Source organism: Exophiala bonariae, assembly GCF_035927105.1.
Source record: "Exophiala bonariae strain CCFEE 5792 chromosome Unknown scaffold_6, whole genome shotgun sequence".
In the NCBI taxonomy this organism is placed as follows: Eukaryota; Fungi; Ascomycota; class Eurotiomycetes; order Chaetothyriales; family Herpotrichiellaceae; genus Exophiala; species Exophiala bonariae.
In genome coordinates, this window is record NW_027042481.1 from 621895 (window position 1) to 647118 (window position 25224).

Genomic DNA, 25224 nt, shown 5'->3' on the forward strand with positions numbered 1-25224 from the left:
GTCCAACTCTTCGGGCTTCTTGTTGCTTGACGAGTGGGTTTTGTTTGGACTATCCAGTATGCCTCGCCTCATGATTCCCGCCCTTCTTGAGAGGTATAAGACTGTATCATGTTCCTTGATATCTCGCAAGGGAATTGCGACTTGAAAGGTCGATTCCGAACTAAGTCATATAACCCCAAATCAACTCCTTCCCACAAGATAACCGCATCATCAGCCATGCGTCCTATCCATCTCCTCCTCACCACACTGGCTTGCGCGGCGGCACTCCCAGCAGCTACGCCAGTCGACCCCGTTCTACCCGTAGCACGCGAAGCTCTCCCGGATCCTGTCAGCAAAGGACATTTCGGTGGCACCGGGAGACGAGAAGCTGAGCCTGAGCCCCTCAGAAAAGGGCACTTCGGTGGTCCAGGCAAGCGTGAGGCTGCTCCAGCGCCCATCGGAAAAGGGCATCTGGGAGGCTCAGGCAAGCGTGAAGCTGCTCCAGAGCCCATCGGCAAAGGTCACCTCGGTGGTACAGGCAAGCGTGAGGCTACTCCAGAGCCCATCGGCAAAGGGCATCTGGGAGGCTCAGGCAAATAAGCGACTGGGACCATGCTGGAACGAAATGCACAACACAGCAAGCCACACACCACGTCCAAGGAACAGTTTGTTTAAACATCATATATCAATTTTGCCTCAACAGCCAAGCATCTTCACCCTCGGCAGCATTCAGCTGCATAGAACTGATCAACCATGTTCAGCAGAAAGTGGCGAGCATCGGAAGCGGTATAGAGCATTGCCGGCGACCATCATATAGAGAACAATTTCTAGGCTTCAACCTCAGCTCAGATATTTGAACATAACGGCTTCTTAGAACGTGGCGGACGTGGCGGTTCAGGAAGATAAAATTAACGACAAAGAAGGGTCGCCGTGTTTGTTTAGGCATGGATTTCGGCCTTAGTTTCAGGCACGATAATAGTAGACTTTCTTGGCGAATATCGAGACGTCATGCAAGCTCGTCATGCAAGCTCGTTATGTAAATGTTGATATATGTATGTGCCCAATCTTCGACTGACTGCACAATACTTAATAGTGCACACGCAAGGCTCGCATCTTCAGTTTAGTTGTCCCACCTGTTCAATAACTCCGTCTCAAGTGGTGGTGATGGCTTTGGGTACCTGATCTCAAGAGGCTCCAGGCCACCATGGAATGGACATCGACTCTGCTTGGGACCTGAAGCAATTTGGACAACATCTTGAAGCATTTTACATTATATCAAGCTTCAGCTAGGATCGTCTCGGGTTGTCACTCAGAAGCGGAATGTCAGACATCGAAGAACTACGAAAACGATGGACTGAGCTGTACGCTCAAACACTGCCTCAAATGGCCAAGAATCGTGACCCCTCGCAGACAAAATGGCCTGTGACGCTAGACCACTGCTTTGCGCGGATCATTCTTGACAATACAGTAGGTGGTGGACAGTCACAGTGGGACAAGGTAATAAAAAAGCCGGCCGTCCGGCATATGAGTGGGGAACAGCTTCAACAAGCGATATCCTTGGGCGAAGAGATCAAAGCTGGTGAAGTCGATCTCTGCCGCCTTGATGAAATCAGTCTGCAATGCAGAGGCAAGAACGTGTCAAAGTACTGGAAGAGCTCGACGACTTCTGTCCATACAACGCGAGAGGTTGCAGGACTTCCGAAGGGTTCGACGAAGGGACCAAGACCCGACGTAAATCATTCTGAAGGGCAAGAAACCGTAAAGAAACCAGCGGCGAAACGACAGTCCACGCTAGATTTTGGATTGAAGCCAGACAGATCACCACCAACGTTGCGCTCTGGGCTTGGCTCCACCAATAATGAGAAGCCACAAACCCAAGATAAGGACGATATTGAGTTCCTGAAAAAGACATTGGAACGCATTCAGGCCCACCCAATGCTGACTCCGTATCGGAAACGACTGTACACCGCTCTCATGTCGGTCCCCAAGGGAAGTTATACGACCTATGCTGCCATGTCCGACTATCTCAACTCATCTGCGCGAGCCGTGGGGAGCGGTATGCGGAACAACCCATTCGCGCCAGATGTTCCATGTCATCGGGTCCTGGCCGCAAACGGAAGCATCGGCGGCTTCAATGGAGAATGGGGCAAGGATGGGAAATATGCGAGTAAGAAGATCGAGCTGTTGAGAAGTGAAGGTGTGAGATTTGATGGGAGTGGGAAGGTTGTCGGCGAGCCGTTCCGGAAGCTACACAGTTTTGAGGATGTAGATCGTTGATGCCTCAGCACGTCTTCTTCCGTGTGGAGAAGAACGAGTAACTTACCTGTCTGCGGCTGTAAGAGTTTCCAACAGATGAAGGCAGATGATGAGTAGAAATGCCTGAGTAAATGAATGATGCTCTTGGGTACTAGATTTGTCCGAGTCAAATAACGAGAACGGTTAAATTACGCGAAAATCTGCAAGACCTTAATGAGCTGAAATCAACCCTAAAGTACTGTGTATAGATGTCGCCAGAAGCTCGATTGATAATCGTGTACCAGACGGGTACGATCATGCCGTGTCAACGGAGAAGGCCCAAGTGAAGAGTTGATGACAGATAATCATCAGATTGAAGTGATGCTGAAAGCTATGTACATGAATGGAGTTGAAGATCACCCGATGCAAAGATCACCATTCGGGTAATCTACTCAGCATGCCTCCAAGGGTGTTGGATTAGAGTCATTGGCTTTGATAGCTGAGGTGTTGTCAGCATGCAACGCTTCCCGCTAAGGCAGGTATAGCTTGCTCAGGCCTTGTGCACCGAGCTCTCAGATACGCTTGGTTATTCAATGGCAATGACTTGTTGATCTTGGCGAATAGCTCCGGTAATTTGGAACAATCTCAGGTGTGTGATCTAACTTGAAGCCATGTTGTGTGCTAGGTCGGAAACCAGCGGGAGTATGTCACTTCGCAATCTAGATCATAAGGAGGCGGCAGCCTCAATTGCTCCAACACCTTTGAAAGCAGCCTTGTTCGTAACAACAACTTCGACGGGGAAGTTGTACTCCATATATCGTTTCCAGCCTATCCTTGAGTCAGCATCTCCTTTCTTAAGGCCATCCCCCTTAAAACATACCCCAGTATGCAAACTTGCGCCCAAAATATTTGCCAATATATGGTACAATTACCATGGAGAGAAGCAGTTCTAGTTGCTGCAGGCTCTCCTTCCACTCTCGGTCTGCATCTGAGTCATCGTCAAACTCGCTAACGGTGACATCGTCTGAGTCAGGTTCCGAAGGTAGCGAGTCGACCTCGTGCTCGTCGTCCATTGACGGAGGTTCGAGGAAAGAGCCCGATGCGTCCAGGTCGGACATGGTAGGATGATGGAGGAAGAGGCAGCGCGAAGCGCAGAAGGGCGGACTACCGTGAACGACAAGAGGAGGAAATCATTGAGAGGGATGATCGGACTGCAAATCTGTCGATATCAAGGTGTGGTCGACGTCAACAAGTGCTGGTCTGAATATGGGTGAATATCACAGTGCAGGCAGGTATGGCTTGTAGTTGGCACTCTGTACTCGGCGCCCATAGTGTAGTATGGAGATAAGATAATCCGGAAATGTAGGCGTATGACGATCAGGTTATTGATGAGTACTTCAATCTAAAGCAGCGAGAGAGGGCCAAAATCGACACAAGTGTCTTTGTCAGACGAAGATCGATTCCGCACATACCACGTGACTCTCAGATCATTTTGAGTCATAGATTATGAAACCCGACTGAAATATTCCCCACAGTCCTGGATCAACCCATATTCTTCTTGAACGTTCTCTCCCGTCAGAGACATCATACAAGAAACTATCAGACTCCATATTACAGACTGTTCCCTAGGTACCCTCAAATCCGATCAGTAAACGAACGAAAATCATGGCTGAAGTGGTGAGTAACGTCACGCACACCCCACCCGCACACCAACCACTTGCCTCACCCAAAGGAAACAAAGTGAAACCGCATGCACCTCGCCCCACTGGGCACAACAAGGAGGACAAGATTCCTTCTACCCTTTCTAAATCTGACATCCAAACTGACTCATCTTCATCTCCCCAGGAACAACCTCCACACGAACGTAGACCTCGCAAATCCGTGGCATTCAGTGGAGACGACACAATCATGGATGAAAACGGTGCCATCAGTGAGGCACCTCCTCTAGAGCACAAGACCACCGCCGAGAAACACTCTACGCCGCCCGATGGAGACAAAGCCGTGGAGGAAGTCACCGACATGTTTGCCGGGCTAAACAAGAAAAAGAAGAAGTCCTCAAAACCCAAGGCCGATGACGCTGATGGCGATGCCCCTGCCGTCAACGCCGACGGCGATTTCGACGGATTGGCACTGAAGAAAAAAAAGAAGAAGTCAACCAAACCCAAAGCCGACGGTGCCGATTTCGCCGCCAAACTTGCCTCTGCAGGTCTCGAGACTGGCGAAGGTGAAGACGGAGCCGACGATCAAGCCGCACAACAAGGGCAAGAAGGAGATATGACATCCGGTACAGGCATCTGGGCACACAACGACGGACGACCGATCGGCTATGAACTCCTCCTAAAGCGCTTCTTCCAACTCGTCAACGAACACAACCCTGACATCCTATCCAGCGGCTCCAAATCCTACAAGATCCCGCCTCCCCAATGTCTACGTGAAGGCAACAAAAAGACCATCTTCGCAAACATCGCCGAGATCTGCAAACGCATGAACCGCTCCGACGAACACGTCACACAGTTCCTGTTCGCCGAATTGGGTACATCGGGCTCTGTTGACGGCTCGAAACGCCTCGTCATCAAAGGTCGTTTCCAACAAAAACAGATTGAAAACGTGCTCAGACGATATATCGTCGAGTACGTCACCTGCAAGACTTGCCGTAGTGGGAACACCGAGTTGAGCAAGGGCGAAAATCGTCTGTACTTCGTCACTTGCAATTCCTGCGGCTCTAGACGATCCGTCACGGCTATCAAGTCCGGTTTCACCGCACAAGTCGGAAAGAGAAAGAGACTTCTCGGTTAGAGGATCCTTTACAGTTGATTGGGAACATGACTTTGAACGCGAGTTGGAGCTGGCGCTCACGAGGAAGAATGCGGATGAAAGCAGGAAGCTATTGTCACCAATCATGCGTTTCTTCTCGAACAAGCCTTTGGTAGTGGTCTGGAGTATTATGGATTGTACCCCAATCTATCGCTCTCATACCCCTCGTGGATATGGGCCTTAGAAGATCGAATCAAGGTGCATCTCCCATGATGACAGGAATTGGCTAGCAGCAAGAAGAAGATGAACAGGGCGACCTTTGGCAATTTCCACGACCGAGCGCAAAAACACGACTTATGCACAGATCGATCATGAAAGCATGTTTTAGTACTACCTACGAGTGTGTTAGTTCCTTAGCTGGCTGCATCAAGTAGATTATCAAGTTTTAAAATTCATTCGAGAAGGACACAGACAAGTATCCTTGTAGTTAGTCGCCAGCCAAAGTTTCACAAATCTGTGGAAATATTTAGTTTGCACAACATTATCAAGTGATCCACGGCTTACATCAATCAAAATCTAATCAATCCCAAATCTATCGTTCATTCAAGTTTTGTAAAGCCGTTGTCAACTTTTGGCTTAAGGAGCTGTAGGCTTTACGCGGTGCCAAGTGAGTTGCTTGCCTTGCACTATTCGAACAGGCCAAACACCACCTGCTCATCTCCACTTTGCAACCGACTCAGCATGCACAGCTCACCACGTTTCACACCCTGTGAATCAAGAGTTGATTGGCGGAGAATTAGCTCTGGGGGCTAGAGGCATCTTACCACATGGCTGCCTAACATATAGCTGCCTAACAAAAGCGGTGACAGCCTTTCCTAGGGCGATCCGTTAATCAGTATGGAAGATCTCTTGAACTTGTAGCTCTTCAAGCGGAACGAAATGAACGCAACCGAAAGCAAATGGACAGCGACGACTTTGTTATTGTGGATTGTTCTGGTCAGTTTGAAGCATTTGCGGCCTGTCGGATGAATTGAAAACTGATCGCTTACAGATGGAGGTGTTGATGATGTTGGTCTTGGTGAATTGAATTCTACCACTCGACGTCCAGGGATTAGAATATTGACAGTTGCAGTGAAACCGGAAATACTTGCTAAGGTTCGCGTGTGGTTGTGTTCGACCAAGTTTGACACTGAAGGTAGCGAATATCACAAACACCTCAATGCTCACGTTGCTGGCACATGTGACTGGCTGCGACATGCTGAGCAATATGAAAAATGGTATAGCTCGGACGACGTTGGCCTCCTATGGATCAAAGGCATCCCAGGAAGCGGCAAATCAGTCGTTGCTGCTCACCTGATTCAATGCCTCTCCCAACAGGAAATCGCGCCTCTTCTGTTCTTCTTCTCGCGACAAATCTTGAGAACAAACAGCGAACCGAGGCATCTCCTTCAAGATTGTTTGTATCAGGCTTTAGATCACAGTACGCCACTGTGTTCAGAGTTGAAGAAAATCATGGACCGACATCCAGAAGTCGGGCAAGCGCCCTTTCATGAGCTTTGGACAACATTTATGTCAGTCCTGCTCACATTTCCCAAAGTCTACATCGTGCTTGATGCTCTCGATGAGCTCGCATTTGAGCAGGATTGTTTTTTGGAGCATCTCCTCAATCTTGGTCAAAGCAAACCGCGCACAATCAAAGTGATAGTAACCAGCCGCCCGCTGCCACCTCTGCAAAAGAGACTGGACAGACGTAACGTCGCCAGTCTTCGGCTTTCGGGTCGCTTGGTGGAGGGAGATGTTGCTGCATATATCAGTCATCGCATAAAGTCCCAGCAAGAAAGAGCCTTGACGAATGAAGAACAGTCAGCGATAAAGAGCACCCTTTGTTCAAAAGGTAGCGGTCTGTTCCTCTACTCGCGGCTCATGCTCGATGAGTTATTACAGAAAACAGGCACCATTCAGGGAAAGTTGAAAAAACTTCCGTCTTCCCTCGGAGAGATGTACATCGATCTCTTGAAGGAGCATTCCGTCCGGTCTGGGGCCGGCGTGGATTTTCAAGCCTTGCTACTCTCTTGGATCGTCCATGCTGCCCGTCCGCTCAGGCTATCCGAGCTTACTGCCTTGGTAAATTCTCTCAGAGATCGAGGTGGACTGAAAGAGGCACAAGATGCGAAGGATATGGTCCGAACGTCATGTGGTCCGCTTTTGGAGGTTCTGGAGGATGGAACCCTTCATGTGATTCATCATTCCTTTACTGAATTTCTCCTAGACACTGCCAGAGATACTTCGACTGTTTCCTCAGAGCCCGACAGGTGGTTTCCCACTTTATTACCCATTAATGGCCATCGATCTTTTGTGTCAGTATGTATTGACTACATGTGCTCCGGTTGTTTTGAATCATGGGTTGTTCAAGACCGAGAAGTCATCTACATCTCTTTGGATTCGATACAGAAGAGGGAGACCTTCTTACTCCAATTTCCCTTACTTAGTTACGCAACAGAGAATTGGCTCTATCATGCAGCAAGATGTGACGCTTTCAACCAGGAGTTATTCTCAAAGTTCGACAACTTCTTGCGCGATGGGAACCATGATTTCGAAAGCTGGAGAGAGTTCTGGAATTCGGAAGATTCAGTTAATCACTTGCATCCGATTCACGTTGTTGCTCAAGCAGGTTTGGCTGCTTATATGAAGCACCTGCTGGTCAAAGGTGAGATGCCAGACCATCCTGATCCTCTCGGGTGGACACCTATTGGATATGCCGCGGCTTGGGGGCATGGCGAAGTCGTTGCCGTTCTTTTGAGTCATGGAGCATGCCCATCAACACCGGACTCCAATGATCTGACGCCTATTCATCATGCTGCTAAAGGGAATCATGTTGAAGTCTTGCGCCATCTACTTGCGGCTGGCGTAGATCCACGGTCGCAGGAACCGAGAGAAGCATCTGAACACCAAGACTTTCAGTGGCAGGAGCATACTCTCGGAACCACACCCATCCAGTACGCATGCGAATTAGGCAACGTGGATGCTGTCGTTGAGCTTTTGGAGTACATGGAACCCGAATCAAGAAAATCTGTTCACCCACATTGGGCCGCTTTTAATGGCCAGGCAAAAGTGCTTCCCATTCTTCTAAAATACCCCGAAATTTTAGCGAATATCAATCGGGAAGATGAAGACGGAGAAACTCCTCTCTTCCTTGCTGCATCCTCGAGAGACTCCGAAACCGTTCGAATTCTGCTGGAGCATGGCGCGGACGTACATGGGATATCCACTGGCCATCCCATGACTGAACGTAAGCCGGTCGACCCAAGATATGCACGCAAGCACGCAGGTCGCAGTCCGATACATGGCTGGGCAAGTTGTAGGAGTCAAAAACACAGGCCCCGACCAGGAAGATCCCTAGATGAAATGGAGAAAGTTTTATCCTTGTTAGTGAAATATGGCTGTGACATTGAAGACAGGAATAACATTGGTGAAACTGCATTGTTTGCATGGACTGACCAACTCTATCTCGGTCAGCGCGATCCAGAAAGCAAGGCTCGATATATTTCTGTTCTCCTTAAGCATGGTGCTGATCCATGTGCGAAGGACTACGAGGGAAACACTCCGCTCCATAAGAGCGAAGCATGGAATACGGATCGAAAACCTCTGGAATTGCTGGTAAAAGCGGGAGCCGACATAAATGACGCCAACGATTCAGATGGCTCGACACCGCTCATCTCTGCCGCAAAAGCTCGGATTCTTGACGTCAGCGAACTCATTGAACTTGGGGCCGATCCCAACAGGCAGGATTTGGACGGGAATACTGCTTTACATCACACCTGTAAGTCATGGTTACTCGAAAAGTTACATGTAGAAAAGTGGTTGTCGTTTGCGGATCCCAGGATCAAGAACAAAAAAGGTGAGACATGTTTGAATAACCTCCGTTGGGGAAATGGTGGCCAGGGTCGGGTTGACTCCATCAAGCTCCTGGTAGAAAAGGGACTTGATCTCGAATCGAGAGATATCCGTGGAAGAACAGCCCTGCTGGCTGCCTGCGAGAATGCACAACCACAGTTTATTTATGGACTTCTTGATAATGGAGCTGACTTGCAAACCACGGACTCACAGAACAAGTCTTGTAAGCTAACCCCCAATGACCTGAAATTATGTACTTACCCGCTGCACACATAGGTCTCCATGTACTTGCGCAGGTTCACCTGTTCAATCATGATGGTGGAAAGAAAGATTTAGAAGCCACCCTGAAGGTCATGGAACATCTGAAACGGGAGGGGATAGATATCAACGCCGGGGATAATGCTGGCAACACACCTTTTCACCATGCTGTCGCTTGGGATGACTTCTGGAGAACTGTGGAGATCAACATGAAGGCCATTTTGAGGTCTGGCGGCGTTGCCAATGCACGTAATCACCGAGGGCAGACCGCATTGCACCTGGCGGCTGCTCTGAAATCATATGACCATTACAGTATCGGGAACGAATCTCCTTCAAGACTGGATTTCCTATTGAATCCTGATCTCGATATCGATCTCCACACGCGAGACCATGAAGGGATCCAGGCCATCCATTTGGCTGCATCATCATCAGAAATCACCACTTGGCGGCTCTGCCTTGCCCATGCGGACTTGAAAGCCCAAACTCTCGATGGTCGCACTCCACTTCATTTTGCAGCACAAGCAGCTCAAAGGGGTGCTGTCGGCCTGCTCTGTCAGCTTTATGAAGAGCGGTCCTGGACAATCGATCAACGAGATGCTAATGGACGTACTCCCCTCCATGAAGCCGCCCAAGCCGGAGACTCTGAAAGTGTTTATTATCTCTTGAAATATGGTGCAGATCCAAATGCCAGGGATAGGAGAGGTAAAGCAGCTCTTCATGCCGTTGCTGAGCACCAATCCAACTCGAAGACGCTGTTTATACAACGTCGATGCGAGAGCGTGGCAAACCATAAGACTGGAAGTCGTGTCAAGTGGAGCTTGACACCATATATCGGTTGGAACCATTGTCATTCAGATGATCCGTTGGGGACTTATGTCATTTTCAACGAAGAGGAAACTTGCATGGTGCAAGACGTCGTACGTCTGCTTGTTGCAGCTGGTGCCGATCTCGCTGCACTCGACAAGTCAGGACGTACTGCATATCAAATCGCTGTTAAGTCAGGTTGTGAAGCTGCTATCGAGTTGCTTTCTCTACGAATGCAAAGAACCCCATCAGCCGATGGACCAGCCGACGCAAACCGATTGGCGGAGGAGTGGTACGCAATGAGGACTTCAGGGGCTGGGACGATCGCCCAAGGTCTTGATGTCAACACCAGCAATTCCTACCGGTGCCTCGAGACAGCCATTTCGTTCAAAAATGAGGCCCTTCTAGCTGCAATTCTTGAGGCCGGAGCGGATCCTACGATCGCCGGGCCTCATGGTCTAACGCCATTACATTGCGTTGCTTATTGGGGACTTATCTCAATGATGGAGATCATGTCGCGCTATGTCGACGACTTGAACGCTGTATCACCACCACTACTGCACCTAGCAGCAACCCGAGCCACTTCAAACATTCAGATGGTTGATCTTTTGATCAAACTCGGCGTCGACGTCAATGCTTCGTTCCAGGAGACCAACAGGCATTACACCAGTTCTCCACCACCCTCGTTCGGCGCCGTGCACATCTTCGCTACCGGCGATAACTGGTGGTACATCTCGGCGCTCCGGTCTCTTTGCGAAGCCGGAGTTGATGTCGAGCTCAGAGATGCAGAAGGGAGAACGGCACTGCAGTGCGCACTGAGCGGCTGGAGAAGTGGTTCCGAAACAGCCAGCCAAGCAGCGGGCTTCTGGCGAGACCAGACCTTGGAGGTGTTGCTCGCAAACGGAGCAAACGTCAACGCCTTGTCCCCAGACAACGCATCGACGCCTCTCACCGAAGCTTTGGAGGCAAAGCGAGGGCCACAGCTCATTCGAAGGCTTCTTGGCTCCGGGGCTGACGTGTCTCTTGGTGCAATTCCTGCTCTCTTCGTAGCCATCGAGAGCGAGGATCTCGAAACCACGAGGGTCGTTTTGGCCGCAGCCGGAGCAAATGTCAATGCTACGTATCGCCCACAGGAAGCGAAATTTTACAATAAAGGTCCGACAGTCGAGACGCCTCTGCTCGCGGCGGCTCTGAGGGACGGGCAGATGAATTTCGATGATGAAAGTGCAAAGTCAAGAACTGCGATTATGGCATTCCTTCTTGAGCAGGGCGCCAATCCTGTGATGGAATTGGACGGCGCGAAAACCACCGTCTTCCATGAAATAGCTTATTTCTCCGGCATCCTCACCCCGATCATCGACTCCGGTTTCGATTTAGAGATCAAAGACCAACAAGGCCGAACTCCCTTACTCAGAGCCTGTTCTCCAATTGACTTGAACTATCGCAGCATCACCGGCGAATATGCAGCGCTTGAATTGATCCGTGGCGGAGCGGATATCCATGCAACCGATGATACGGGTTCGACAGCGCTCCACCTTGCCACTGCAGCGGGCCTTGTCAAGACGATCTCCTCACTCATCGCTAAAGGGGCTTTGGTGTCTGCCTGGAATCATGCTGGCTGCACGCCGCTCTACAATGTCATGAGCCTTCGTCATAGCTTTACGACGAAACTCGATCTGATCCAGGGCTTGCTATGCGCCGGTGCAGATCCACTCTCCACAGGTCCCAACGGCGAAACCGCCTTACACCTCCTCGCTCCAGATTTGATGTCTCTCAGTCCAGCCACTGAGCCGCCGCTGTATGAGGACGAGGCCAATCGTTATGAGGAATACGCTCAACTCTACCAACGCTTTATACATCTCGGCTGTGACTGCGATTCTCGTGACGACTTTGGGAATACCCCCCTATTTCCGTACCTTGCGACGGTGAAGCCGTGCTCCGACATGCTACCTTATTACCGTCCGTCTTGGACGGATATAAAAACCATGTTACATCGCCACGATGTATTCGCGGTGAATGGTAATGGAGATACACTGTTACATGTTATAGCCAGACGAAAAGATCAGCAGGGATCCGTCTACGGTGGCGATTCAGAATCGGTCTTGCTATTCAAGGAGTTGATGCATCGAGGGTTAGACCCACAGAGGGAGAATAAGTATGGGTTTAGTCCTTTGGATGTGGCCGCTGCCTGCAAGAACGAAGCCGTGCTGGCACTTTTCAGGTCGGAGGAGTGAAGGTTGACAGGCCCTGGAGGTTCAATGGCGACCTTCATGAATCATCCTCTGGAGGTTTCCACCTTTCGTCAGGCATCCGAATCGCGCAATCGTCCATACCCTCGGGTCCACAAGGCTGAGTAAGGGGATGCGGACGCGTGCGAGGTGGGAAGCCGATGGGGATCTGGAGTGGGTCAAACGAGGTAGCATCAGAGAGTGGAATGGGAACACGAAAGGGAGTTAAGGAGGAGAACGGTGTGGACAAGGGTTTTAGTGGACTAGGGAGTCTCGCAGAGGAAAGCTGAGGATAAGTCGGCCGACTGGGCGCGAAGGTATATTATAGGTATATAAAAAGATCGTATGTTATTACATCTCCTTAGCCGCAGAACCAGTGATGAAAGCCTGGAAGGCCGTCGGGTTACGAGTCTGCATGTAGACGGTGCCAGGGCCAGTGAATTTGCAGACGAGACCTTCTCCGCTAGCGACGCCAGAGATGATGCCACCGCTGGCCACGCGCTCGAGGACGTACTTGCAGTTCCAGGCCACAAGGTGGCCGTTGTCAATAATATAGCGCTCGCCGTCGATAAGCTGGTCCCAGGTGGAGTCAGTATTGACCATTGTAGGAGGGGATGTCTAAGGTGGAGGAGAGGAAGGATTTGTTTTGATCACTTACGTCTTTCTTCAAAATGGCACCAAATGTCGACACCCATAACAGACCTTTGCCAGACATTCTGTAGACAAACATCCCTTCGCCTGAAAACATGGCTTTACTGATACCTTGGCTTTTGTAGTCCTTGATAACGCCCTGGGTGCATGCGAGAAAGGCATCGCGTCCCACGGTCCAATTGTCATTGCCACCCATCTGAAGAATTGTGATGTCGCCGAGAGTACTTGGAGCCAAAAGTAGTTCACCGGGACCGGTGAAGATGGAGTGCGCCAGCTCACCACCAATCAGTAGTTTCTTCATGCTGAACTTGACCGTTCCCTTGAGTTGGACCGAGGGTGACATGGCAATCATGGCACCAGGTTTGGCAGTCAATGGGCAACCCACGGCCAGTTGAATAGTCAAAATCGAGTTTGTGTCTCGATGTGAAATGCGATACGAACCGCCATTGAACGTCCCCACGTCATCTGCTTGCTGTGTGCCTTGCACGCCAACGAATTGACCACCTTGTGGCACGCCTGCAATCATCTGGGACTGTGTGTCTGTGGGTGCCCGCATGAGGCCGCCGAATTCTTTAGCCAAGCCGGTCGTCTCATTCTTCAGCCTCTGATACCGTGGGGACGAAATCTGTTCCCCAGGCTGATGCACCGCACCTGGCTGAGGCTCAGGAGGACCGTTGTATGAGGGCTGTCGCTGGTGAATGGCGCCATGATCGAAAGTGGTTTTGTGAGCGGGGGCGGAGGCAGGAACGGCGGCGTAATTGTATGGTCTCTTGGCTGTTGGCTGTTGCAGAGGCGGCGGGGAGGGTGTCTGTGTTGCTTGTAGGGGTGGTGGAGGGAATGAGTGAGCCGGTGGGGAACTCGGTGGAGGGGGAAAGTAGTTGGCTGATTGTTGAGTTGGTGGAGGAGGGAATGCTGTTGGGTCAGGAATCAGCGTTCATGTTCTCTTTCGATATCTTGCTTGAGGGCTATTCGTACATTGTTGTCCATCTGGAGGGGCTGCAGCACAGGGATCAGTGTCCGTTCAATATGGGATCATCGGGGTTCTCCTTACGAGGATACCACCCTCCTTGTGCGTGAGCCGGTTGCTGCGCCATGAGGATGAGATGTTAGGTCGGTTCACTTCAACGGAGATGTACCAGAAGAGCGAGACAAAGATGGAAATGGCAGCGAGAGCACTGTGGAAAGCGAGACACAGTCAATTTGGGGAGTGGAATTAGTCTGGATTGTTTCTACGGGTTGTCAAGACATCTGGACAGAGTCAGCATTTGAACAAGCTGGATAGCCGCCATGTCGCTCATCTTGTAAACGATAGGCTGGACGTTCGAAGAGGGTGCTCTTGGATGATCTTGGTGTAAGAAGGACGAAGGAGTGTGGTTGGTGGAAGAGAAAAGAACGGCGCCTATTTCTGGTGGGTTATATTTATGGAGTACCGAGTCCGGAATCAAACCCTCTGGCGGCATAAGGATAGTGAGTGCTTCTTATGCGAGACATTACACTGCAAGTAAGCTAGGGATCAGGACTAACTAGACCTCGGCGCGAGAATGAACGACGAGGGTATTGCAAGTGGCGGACGCCAGCAACCGTAGCAAATATCAATATATCAATCGTGCAGTGGTTGTTGGTTGATTGTAGGACCAGTCTACCACCTGAGAAGATCATAGCCACCCATAGCATAGGCACTTTCTTACCTTAACCTTTTGAATGACATCCCCGGACACCACCTAAGTCAAGTTGACAATCTACCGAGCTCGGTACACTGCACAGTGAACAGATCTCGAGTCAGAGTATGGAAGGTTTGGTGCAAGCTTTATCATGTCCTCCAGCATGTACGGATGCATCACGGAGATTTGAATGGCAGCTGCAGAAAACTAATACAGCTAACAATATTAACAGGTGGCATACATCAAAACTCTTGTCTGCATCAGTATTGCACTAGTCCGTCACATTGTGTCACAGAGGAAAGCTGAGGCGTGTCCCCCCACAAATGCCTGGAGTCCTCCAACAAGCCGGCAAGCCTGAGGCCCGAGGGTCCTCCCCCCGGGGTCAAATCTAGGGTCCTTCGCTAGGCTTATTAACTAGGGCGCCTTGGCTACAGCGTCTAGGTCTTCTGCTGTCGATGGCTTGCTCCGGCCCGCAAGTCCTGGGGTGCCTTAGTGAGGTCGATGGTGCTGCTTGGGTTCATCAAGCGTCCAGCCGATAATTGGGGAAACCACCCAGGAACCCGTGCCCTGGCAGTTCGCGTCGTGATCTATCAGATTTCACATTCAGGGTCCTTGCGACAAACCATTTAACTCATACCCTCAACCTTTCAGCCTCCTCTACAAAGTACAACCACCCACATCTGCCATCCTCCCGACCGTCCCTCTTCCTGGAGCAGCCTTTCCCTTCCACCTCCCCAAGCAACTGAAAGCTGAAGATGCTCGAGTGACTGCGCCCGACGGCCATCACGTTGTACCACAGATTTGCCCGAACGATCGAACTCATGGCCGACAAAACTGTCCAGGCGAGAGCAGAGCGGCGAGCTGTCTGACTAGTTGGCCATGCAGCAGTCTGAGAAAATAAGCCGTCGCCCATACCACATACCAGTTCATAATCTCCAGGAAACCCTAGGACGTGATCAGCTTCCCGCTCATCAGTATGGCTGCGTCCACGCGAAATGGTGCTGTGCGACAGCTTGAACCACATTGGAATAGTGGATTGATTGCCGCCTCAATTATAGTCTCGCTCCTCGGTGCATTCACGTCGACTCAAATGTTCTGTCAAGCCCGGACGTCACGCTATTTTTCCGGAATTCTGGTTTGGACAATCCTAGGCAGCTTGACATTTGGGTTCTGCTCCATATGGAGCTTGCACTTCATTGCCATGCTAGCCTGCGAACTTGACCTTCCAATCGACCTGAATGTGCCTTTGACGATTCTAAGTGCCGTTTTGGCTGTTCTCTTTACATTTTTAGCCCTGATTTCAGATCTTCTGCGGACTCGGTACCTTGGATATCTCAAGAAGGAAAAAACCAAGACGCGCGCAAAACGGAAACAACATCAGATGGGCTCTGTGCAGCTGTATGAGGAGACCGCAGAGACAACCGAGCCTCTGCTTGGGGTGGACCCCGAGCCAAATCCACGAGAAACTGGAAGGAATGTCCACCTACGTCCGGAAGATGCTTCACCGAGCGGATTCTCACTTCGACGACAAGATACCGATCCTTCGAGAAAAACAAGTCTCGGTCCGCTGGAAGACCATTTTCATGGCGTCAATCGCAATGGCACTGCTATCCCACCGCCTTCTCCCCAGTTTCCTCCGAGTCGCTCATCCAGTTCGTATGTTCCAGCAAGTAATGAGTCTGACAGCGGCTCGACCGACGATTTGGATAGTTTAAGGAGACACTCCAGTGATGACTATCTTTTACGCCGCTCCTCCGCTACCACTGGGTCAGAAAGTAGTGATTTCTCTCTCCCTCGGTTCATGAGTTTCAAGGCTGCCAAATCCACGACAACCGAAGCTACCAATGTACTGGTGGGCACCATCAAAGGCATATACTCGGGCGCTACACTCCGAAACTTCGTAAGAGGCTTTATTTGGTCACTAGCCATCACCAGCATGCATTATTGTGGTATCCTTGCACTAAGAATTCCGGACGGCTATTTCACCCTTCACCCTCTTGCTGTTCTCCTATCGGCCACCATCAGCTGGCTTGTTTGCACCCTTGCCTCGATCTTGATTCCTCAAATCGAAGTCAACTTGGCCCAGCAACTGTTGTTTTCGATTGTTGCAGCTACTGGGGTTGCGGCCATGCGTAAGTGGGTTCCATTCCGTGACCCAGTCCAGTTCAACAGGAGTCACACTGCGAGGGGACCCCTCGATTCGATTCTCTTAATAATTCAGCGCTCTCCTAACCTTAATCCTTATGACAAGGCTGACTCTCCTTGATTTCCTCCAGATTTTACTGGCATGTGGGCCACCTCGTTTTGGTCATTCGCCGAGCCAACCAAACATAGGGGTTACCCACCTAGATTAGCGATGGCTGTCGGCACGGTTGCTATTGGAACATGCATCATCGCTAATGGTCTTCTGGCCCACACGGCTACGATGGCGCGAAACAAGCTTGCTGAAGTTGTTCAGACGAAGCGAAAGTTATGGGCGGCCATTGCGCAAAAAGAGAACGCAGAAGCTGCCGCTGCCGCACGAAGTGAATTCATTGCATCAGCATCGCATGAGATTCGCACACCGTTACATCAACTGCAGGGCTATGGCGATTTGTTGGCACGAACTCCCCTTACCGAGGAAGGCCGTCTCTTATTGCTTGCCATTCAGCAAGCTACTAGATCACTTTCCATGATCACTGCCAACGTCCTTGATTGGTCAAGATTAGAGAAGGGGGAGGCACAGTGTCGTCCATCCAGCCTCGATTTACGTCGAGTATGTGAATCAATCCTCCACATTCTTCCCCACCGGGATGATGAAATTGAAACCGAACTTCTTGTGGTCGTCGCGCCGGAAGTTCCTAACTCCGTATTCCTTGACGAGACGTATCTTCAACGGATTTTGATGAATCTTCTTACCAATGCGCTTAAATTCACGCATTCCGGTTATGTTTTATTACTGATTGAAATGAGGGGGGATGTCTTGAATATAAAAGTTCGAGATTCAGGGTTCGGTATAGCCGAGTCGTTCATTCCCCACCTATTTGAGCCGTTCAAGCAGGCCCAAACTTTGGGTGCTGAAAGAGGTACAGGACTTGGTCTAGCTATAATCAAACAGCTACTTGAAAAGATGGAAGGCGCAATTTCCGTGGAAAGTAATCATTTTCAAGTCAAAGGGGTTGGAAGTCCAAAGTCAGGAAGCATATTCGACATCACGATCCCAGTTCCCGCAAAGCCAAACTCTCCAGGCCCTCAAGGCTTATTTGGTCCAGATTCCGGCGGGGTGGCCATATTTGAAGCTTCAGGGGGTCGGATCATGGAGGGATTTCGAATAGCATGGGCAGCTTTCGGACTCGATGTAATCCATGCCGACCCAGACGCTGAAGTTCCGGACTCCTGTAAGGTCGTCTGGACTGACGTGACCTTCTTGAGTACCAGACCACAGCTTCTTGAACGACTTCTCCGGCTTCAGGACAAATTTGTACTTTTGTCTTCTGATTCTCAGTCAGCATTAGACCAAGCCGTCGGATCTGTTCCTCCGCCTCATATTGTCACGGTGAAGCGGCCGTTCGTATGGCACCAAATTGTCGAAAATATGACCAGGGTAATGCGATCGGGAAAATCTGTCGTCGATCGAAGTGTCAGGTTCGCTCCCACCATTGACGTGTTGGAAGGTGGCACTCCAATGGAGGAAACGCAAAACTTCAATTTCTTCACCGTTCTTCTGGTAGAGGACAATAAAATCAATCAGAAACTCGGCGCCAAGATGTTGAAAAATCTGGGTTATAATGTGCTATTGGCAGATGACGGTGAGGACGCGGTTGAAAAGGTGCTGGCGCATGATCGAGAAATCGATTTAATCTTGATGGACCAGTCAATGCCACGTAAAGATGGCATTACTGCGACCAAGGAGATTCGGGAAATGGAGAGTGTGGGAGGTCTGACTCGAAGGCGACCGATTGTGATGGCTACAGCTGTTGTAGGACCTGATGCTCAAGGTCTCTGCATGTCGGCTGGAGCAGATGATTTTCTAACTAAGCCACTTTCACTGTCACAACTTGAACGTGCGATGCAGAAATTCCTTGGTTGAGACAGGATTTTTACCGTCGCCCTGCTCACGTTCGCGGACCCGACGCCGCAAAAGCAGCTTTGAAAGATGGCCTAATCCACCAATGTTTGCAGGCTCCGAGCACGCCATTCGAGTTGGTCCAGCCAAACACCGGGGAGTGCAGGCATACCTGCAGTTCAATGCTACAGAGACTGGCCATGGCAGAACTTGGAGCGGTTACACAACAGAAAGCTGCTTCTCAGAGAATGCTTTTCAAGGGGTTTGCTGTCCTCGCTTAAAAGTGGAAGCTGACACCGATACCGGCACCTGACGGAGAAAGTGGGCGAACATGGTAAACATGTATCAAGATGCTTTGGTCGCTTCTCAAGGTGGCTACAGTCATTGTGATGTATTTAATGGGTGTCAAACAGCCTGCTGGAAGCAAGTTGTCAGGTGGACAGATCGGAAACCGGCCACCAATTGCATTGGACCTATACACATTCCGTCGCAAATCACGGAATGAAATTACGAGATTTCAACCTGGATTAGAGATGTTCATGTGATGTGTCAGAAATTGTCGAAGCGAAAACCAAATTGTTGAGGCCACGCACGCCTTGTTACATTGTGCTGAAGAATGAATTTCAATTATCAATTTAAAACTCGAGGCTCGACAATACCTGTACTTAAGGGACATGTTATGATAAGGTCGGAAGCTTTATCACTTAGGAATCTAGCTGGAACTTTGCTGTGGCACCAACGCGGGTAATCCTGCGCTTAGGGTACAAAAGCCCAGCACCGCCCCTGCAGGCATCTGCTATCTCAACCCCACAAAGCCTGGAAATCCCATGCTTTGGGAGCGGGACCTGACCTTGAACTGTCCATTCGTCGTCATCCGTCAAGGATCATTTTTTTGGAACTTCCGAGGGGTCGTGGTGGTGGCGGTGGTGGACAATGCATGAGACGTGCTGCTCTCCGTACACCGTTGCTCTTTCCTCAATAAACATTTATTAACTTCGTTCCTTCCTTGTCTGGTCTCTGGCCTTTTTCTGGCGGTTCTGTACTTTCTTCCGTCTTTCGTACTTTGATTGAGTCATTCATTCTCACACTGGCACGTATATAGTTTACTACTGGGAGGCTTCTTATCTTTAAACCACAGCAACCACGAGAAAAGTTACCACCTACCACATTACATCCGTGCCCCTGGCCCGAATACCACGAATCTTTGCTTCATTCCATCAGCATATCTTTCAAGCCCCCCTCTATTCTTCCTAGACTACCTAGGTCTTCACCGTCACAATGCACATCACAGCACCTGAAAAATCCTCCCCTTCCCACCTCAACGGCCACTCCAACGGGCAGATCTCGAATGGTAACGGCTACTCCAACGATTCGAAATACGACATGAATGCCCCTTCAACCATCAGGCAAAGATTTCTATCTGCGCCGTCTGATCTCGGTGTCGTGTTGGTAGGCTTCTCTGGCGGACAGTGCAAAGAGGGCGTGGATGCTGCTCCCACAGCACTTGTGGGCGCAGGTCTACTGGATCAACTTAGCGATGAATTGGGATACAAACTCCATGGTGATACGGAGGTCCACAACTTTAACGAGATGCGAACCGCCAATGACGAGCCACATCGGGGGATGAAGAACCCACGTGCCGTCTCTGCTGTTACAGAAAAGCTGGCTGAACAGGTATATGAGCAGGCCAAGGAAGGCAGGATGGTGCTCACTCTGGGTGGCGACCACTCCATTGCAATCGGCACAATCGCTGGTACTGCAAAAGCCGTTCGCGAGCGCCACAACGGACAGGACATGGCAGTTATCTGGGTGGATGCACATGCAGATATCAACACACCCGAGACCTCCGATTCTGGAAATGTTCACGGCATGCCAGTGGCTTTCTTGACCGGCTTAGCCACTTCAGACCGAAAGGAGATGTTTGGCTGGCTAGCCGATGACCAACGCATCAGCACACGGAAATTGGTTTACATTGGTCTACGGGATGTGGACAGGGGTGAGAAAAAGATTCTACGGGACAACGGCATCAAGGCCTTCAGTATGCATGACATTGATCGCCATGGCATTGGCCGCGTTGTCGAGATGGCTCTCGCTCACATTGGTACTGATATCCCAATCCACCTCAGCTTTGACGTCGATGCCTTGGATCCCATGTGGGCCCCTAGCACGGGCACGCCTGTAAGAGGAGGCTTGACACTGCGTGAAGGCGATTACATTGCAGAATGTGTTCACGAGACTGGTCAATTGGTCGCCATGGACCTAGTTGAAGTTAATCCCAGCCTTGAGGTTGCTGGTGCTAGCGAGACTGTTCGGGCTGGTGTGAGTTTGGTGAGATGTGCTTTGGGAGACACCTTGTTGTAGGCCCGTTCTGTGGCGTTGAACGAGGTGACGAGTGACGGACGATCTCCTTGCAAGGTTATTTCACGGGCTGATATGTCATTTCTCGCTCTCTGGTCTCTGGTCAGGTCGAGCGGCGCAGTATAAGGGGAGGTGTTGGAGCACTGAAAAGTTCCATAGATCAGGTTAGGTGGAATTTACTAAATTGCAAATGAAAAGCATCCTCAATCAGACAAAAGCTCAGATCTCCTCATTCATTTTGTTTTCGCTCAGATGTGAAAATACACCACCTTAGCGAGGATAGATGGCCATGGCCAGAAAATTGAAGGAGCAAGAAGGATTGGTACATCATAAGCGACTCATTAAGCTCTTAATGAAAAGCACGAGTGAGGTTGTCGCGAAATGAGTCGAGTAGCACACCCTGTTCGGGCACGTTGACTGTGAGGTCTTACCCTAGCGGGAATACTTGACCCCGATTGGGGTTTTCGTGGGACAGCAAAAGGTAAAGTACTTTCTTTTATGATCGTCAAGTACTTCAAGTTCTTCTTAACACCTAGTACGTACTTATTTATCGTCGAGTGTTTCCCTCCTCCTGGAGTGATTTGTTTGTCCAAGTAAATCTGTCGCACATCTCAAATTTCGCTTCTCCTACGAAATCTTAAACTATGATTGACTGGATACGTAGCTACTCGAACAAACCATGTCCTCAATCTCATGCCTTGTTAATCAGGGATAATTAATTGGACGTTACTGTCGGACCTCTATACAGCGTACTCAATGCTGTTCAGATCAGAATTCAGCACATAACTAACTCATGCACCGCCTTATTAAAACTGAGTGGGGGATAGATGGCCTTCTACCTACCTACATTCAAAGTCAGTAATTATGGGTTCTCAATCGCAAATGACCCATAGTGCTGTGAATCGTGCTCGCGACTACGAGTAAATGCAGCACATCATATCCGAATCGGGCTGTTCCTCAACCAGCAAAGGCATGTTTGAATCGCAAATGCCAGGGATCCATGTTACTAGGTGGTTTTCGGTGTCAGGAATGGGATGCTGGGTATCCTTATCGGGATTTTCCTCAACCAGCAAACGGTATTTCGTGTACATTCGGCTGCAGGCTGCATTAGTTACAGCAAGGCCCGACAGATATCCTCTTAGGCTCTGTGAGCCTCAGGTGGTAATCCCATGTCTGCATCCGAAACCCGATACGAAACGGACACCCACCTGGGTACCACCCAATTTGGTGTTTCCTCGCCCAGCAAAAGAGTTTTGTGACCAGCCTGAGGTGGTCGGAACCCATGTGGATCGTCGAATACGACATAGATCTCGTATCGTTCACCATATTTAGTTTTTCCTCAGCCAGCAAAGCAGGACAGCTACCATTCCTTTTGGTGGCGATCGATTCCAAGCTGTCCTCTCCGCACACTGCCGTCCTCCAACCTTTTAATAGACCGGAAGGCGCCGTTTGACCGCGTCTTGGATGAGGACCACTATTTCCTCAAGAGGGGTGTTTGATGACTCCATTTGGACTTTGGTTGCTCAGCATCTATTGTGGCCAAACTAGAAACAGATGCAGAGGGCTCTATTGGCTAGAGGCGCACTCTCGGGTCATACAGCTATCGCTTAGCTTGCGTGTCAAGCGTGCTTCCAAGTCTGTTTGACCCACGTGCCCAGGTGGTTGAGGAGTGCCAGTGGCAGTGGTTGCTTGACTGTGATACCAACTGAGAACCTGACCAAGGGGGTGCAACTTTTCTCTGGACACTGGTATAACGAAAGTTGTGAGATCAGAGAGTTCTCTGTTTGTTAATTCATGAAATGTCATAACGTTGCGCTAGGTAGGTGAATAGGTCACTATGGCCTGCAGCTCGCAAACGCTCTGTCTATGAGTGTATGGTGACACGAGAAATTCCTCCTCTTAGTCCACAATCTTCGAGATACGGTGCAGATGTGTTGTTGCAAGTCATCCTTTTCCCTCTGCATCACTTAAATGCCGTTTCCCGGTTTGGTCGGCGACTAGCCGAAACCCCGTGGCACGCGTCTCCATGAATTCACCTATTTCCCAGTCCGCTTGGTGAATTTCATGTTGATATCCCCGAGACCTAGGGTAAAGTGGTCCTTAGTCTCTTTCAGCAGCTTCGTTCCATCTTCTCCTGGGGCCAAGCTGACGTCGAATTTACGAATCAGATTGGCGGTGAGAAGGCGTATTTCCAAGTATGCGAGGTTTTTACCAATGCAGCCATAAGGACCGGTACCGAATGGGCCCCAGGCGTCTTTATGGAGTACGAGCTCTGGTCGTGAGCTGAATCGCTCAGGAATGAATTCGTAAGGCGAAGGATAATTGTCCGAATCTAGATAACGGAAAGAAAAGTCAGTCATCCGTGCTCTCCTTCTGGCTGGGAACATGCTTACCTCGTGCCATAACATAGCCCGGCATCTGGATGCAGACATTTCCAGGTATGTATTGATTTCCGATCATGACGCCTTCTTTTGGTGTCTTGCGAAAAACACCACTGGGTACTGGAGGGTTGAGTCTCAGCGTCTCGTTGATGGCACCATTCAGCAAAGGTGCATCCTGAATCTTGACATGCTCGATCTTCTCCCCTTTCTTCACAAGGCCGTCTAACTCCTCACGGAGACGGTGAATGAGATCCTTCTGGGTTGATAAGTGGTAAAACAAATGGACCAGAGTAGCTGCAGTTGTGTCACTACCTGCTACAATGATGAGTCTTGAGTCACCTTGCAACATTGGCATCAAGGTACGTTTCGCAGTATCATCACCTTGCTGGAAATGCTCGATCAGAGTATGGGTGATATCCGGATCCTTCATCTTTCCCTGCACTTTGATACGCTCATCCAACGCTTCGCAACAATAGTTGATGAACCTCCAATAATCAGCGGCCAGGCCAGGGATGGCAGTGACTACGCGGAAGAACCAGACCGGAAGACCGAATCCTATGGGATCCATACCGCCGTTTAGCAGTTTGATGGCCCAGTGAAGCTCACCAGACTCCAGCATGTTGTAGGATTTGCCAAAGGCCAAGTCACCCATGACATCGAAGCTGTAAAGATTGAACCATGTTGACATATTGACTGATTTACCTATTGAGCCACAATGTGAGTTGGGGACATGGTGAGATTTGGGATGGCGATTGAACCAAAAGGGCAAGGCACTTACCATTCGACTCGTCTAGCTTCTGTATTAAGAGATCATTGTACTTCTCGATGCGATTCTCATAGCCTCGAAGAGCTTTGTCACTGAAAGCTGGCGACCATATCCGCCGGCGCCGATCATGCTGGGCACGGTCTCGACATGTATGCATGCTGACCAAGGGCACGTCCTGAGAATACCATTGGGCTTTGGTGCATTTGGATTTGATGCCTGCGACGACTTCAACGCCGTCGGGGTGGGTAACGGAGATGTCGTAAGGGCCGATGCGTACGAACTTGCCATAGCGTTGATGGAGGTCAAGGAGAACATGGCAACTATCCAACTTTGCTGCAACGCGGAAGGTGAAATTGAACTTGGAGAGTCGTGCCCAGTACGGGCCAGGAATCTTGTTCAACGGGTTGAAGAAGAGTCGGTAGGTAATTAAACTGCCATAAAGGCCAGCAAGGTAGAGACCTGCATATTTCGCGGTGAATCCCAAAGCTTCTTTCGTGGGAAGATTGCCGTAAGAAGATTTGACAATGGTGCTTACAGCACATGCTAGGAGGAAAGCTTGCAGGTATCTCAGAGGATATATATCACGCTCGCCAATCTTGAAGAAGAATAGATGGGAGGCCACGCCTGCCAGCGCCACGATAACGGGTGTGTAAGGTTCAAGTGAAGCCATGATTGAGTAAATGCATGGACTCAGACGTAGGGCGAGAATGAGAGAACAATTCTAAGGACAAGACCAAGTGTATATGCATTCATAGGCGTCCTCGGATGGTTAGGACGCTGATTTATCTCGAGTAAGACAATTCGAGCACATCATGAAACCCTACCGAGGACATGTGTTCAGCAGTAATGAGTAGTGATCCTTTCATCGACTCAGCTTGTGCGCAAGGTTGCAATTATGCTGCGGCTGCCGACGAGGGGCTCCCGTGCCATAGCACACGCGAACGACATGATTGGCAATCTGTTCATAGTGAATGGTGGGCTAGGTACCTAACTAGTTACATCGCACTCCTCATTGAATCCTGCTGGAGAGTTGGGTTCGGTCTCTCGGCATTCATGAGCGTAAAACCTTCGTCTCGAAACGCGGGGTCTCCACTGGTGGCGTTGGAGCTTGGTATGTCGACCAACTCGACTCGAACTGACTCGTTATGGTCGAGGCGGTCGTTCCTTGGGCGGATATGTCGTAACATTTCGAGCCTCGAGAGGTGCTAGT

General features: G+C 50.1%; 9 protein-coding genes across 9 annotated transcripts; 6 read left to right on the plus strand and 3 right to left on the minus strand.

The window, feature by feature from the left end:
- Window positions 1-216: 216 nt before the first annotated feature.
- LTR84_011677 (uncharacterized protein) lies at window positions 217-579 on the plus strand (the record flags this gene model as incomplete). The annotated part of the gene is made up of 1 exon (XM_064855205.1): window positions 217-579. The coding sequence occupies one exon, from the start codon at window positions 217-219 to the stop codon at window positions 577-579; it is 363 nt and encodes a 120-aa protein (XP_064708794.1).
- A 783-nt stretch (window positions 580-1362) lies between these two features.
- LTR84_011678 (uncharacterized protein) lies at window positions 1363-2256 on the plus strand (the record flags this gene model as incomplete). Its single annotated transcript, XM_064855206.1, has 1 exon — window positions 1363-2256. One exon carries the CDS (start codon window positions 1363-1365, stop codon window positions 2254-2256), a length of 894 nt encoding a protein of 297 aa, XP_064708795.1.
- A 682-nt stretch (window positions 2257-2938) lies between these two features.
- Window positions 2939-3332, minus strand: LTR84_011679 (uncharacterized protein; the record flags this gene model as incomplete). The annotated part of the gene is made up of 2 exons (XM_064855207.1): window positions 2939-3042; window positions 3095-3332. 2 exons carry the CDS (start codon window positions 3330-3332, stop codon window positions 2939-2941), a joined length of 342 nt encoding a protein of 113 aa, XP_064708796.1.
- A 547-nt stretch (window positions 3333-3879) lies between these two features.
- Window positions 3880-5010, plus strand: LTR84_011680 (uncharacterized protein; the record flags this gene model as incomplete). Its single annotated transcript, XM_064855208.1, has 1 exon — window positions 3880-5010. One exon carries the CDS (start codon window positions 3880-3882, stop codon window positions 5008-5010), a length of 1131 nt encoding a protein of 376 aa, XP_064708797.1.
- Window positions 5011-5927: 917 nt separating this feature from the next.
- On the plus strand, window positions 5928-12158 carry LTR84_011681 (uncharacterized protein; the record flags this gene model as incomplete). The annotated part of the gene is made up of 3 exons (XM_064855209.1): window positions 5928-5964; window positions 6020-9085; window positions 9139-12158. The coding sequence occupies 3 exons, from the start codon at window positions 5928-5930 to the stop codon at window positions 12156-12158; spliced, it is 6123 nt and encodes a 2040-aa protein (XP_064708798.1).
- Window positions 12159-12503: 345 nt separating this feature from the next.
- On the minus strand, window positions 12504-13897 carry LTR84_011682 (uncharacterized protein; the record flags this gene model as incomplete). Its single annotated transcript, XM_064855210.1, has 4 exons — window positions 12504-12725; window positions 12811-13715; window positions 13779-13799; window positions 13855-13897. The coding sequence occupies 4 exons, from the start codon at window positions 13895-13897 to the stop codon at window positions 12504-12506; spliced, it is 1191 nt and encodes a 396-aa protein (XP_064708799.1).
- Window positions 13898-15440: 1543 nt separating this feature from the next.
- LTR84_011683 (uncharacterized protein) lies at window positions 15441-18533 on the plus strand (the record flags this gene model as incomplete). Its single annotated transcript, XM_064855211.1, has 2 exons — window positions 15441-16596; window positions 16741-18533. The coding sequence occupies 2 exons, from the start codon at window positions 15441-15443 to the stop codon at window positions 18531-18533; spliced, it is 2949 nt and encodes a 982-aa protein (XP_064708800.1).
- Window positions 18534-19787: 1254 nt separating this feature from the next.
- On the plus strand, window positions 19788-20870 carry AGA1 (A-agglutinin attachment subunit precursor; the record flags this gene model as incomplete). Its single annotated transcript, XM_064855212.1, has 1 exon — window positions 19788-20870. One exon carries the CDS (start codon window positions 19788-19790, stop codon window positions 20868-20870), a length of 1083 nt encoding a protein of 360 aa, XP_064708801.1.
- Window positions 20871-22903: 2033 nt separating this feature from the next.
- On the minus strand, window positions 22904-24684 carry LTR84_011685 (uncharacterized protein; the record flags this gene model as incomplete). Its single annotated transcript, XM_064855213.1, has 3 exons — window positions 22904-23199; window positions 23261-23950; window positions 24027-24684. 3 exons carry the CDS (start codon window positions 24682-24684, stop codon window positions 22904-22906), a joined length of 1644 nt encoding a protein of 547 aa, XP_064708802.1.
- Window positions 24685-25224: the final 540 nt, after the last annotated feature.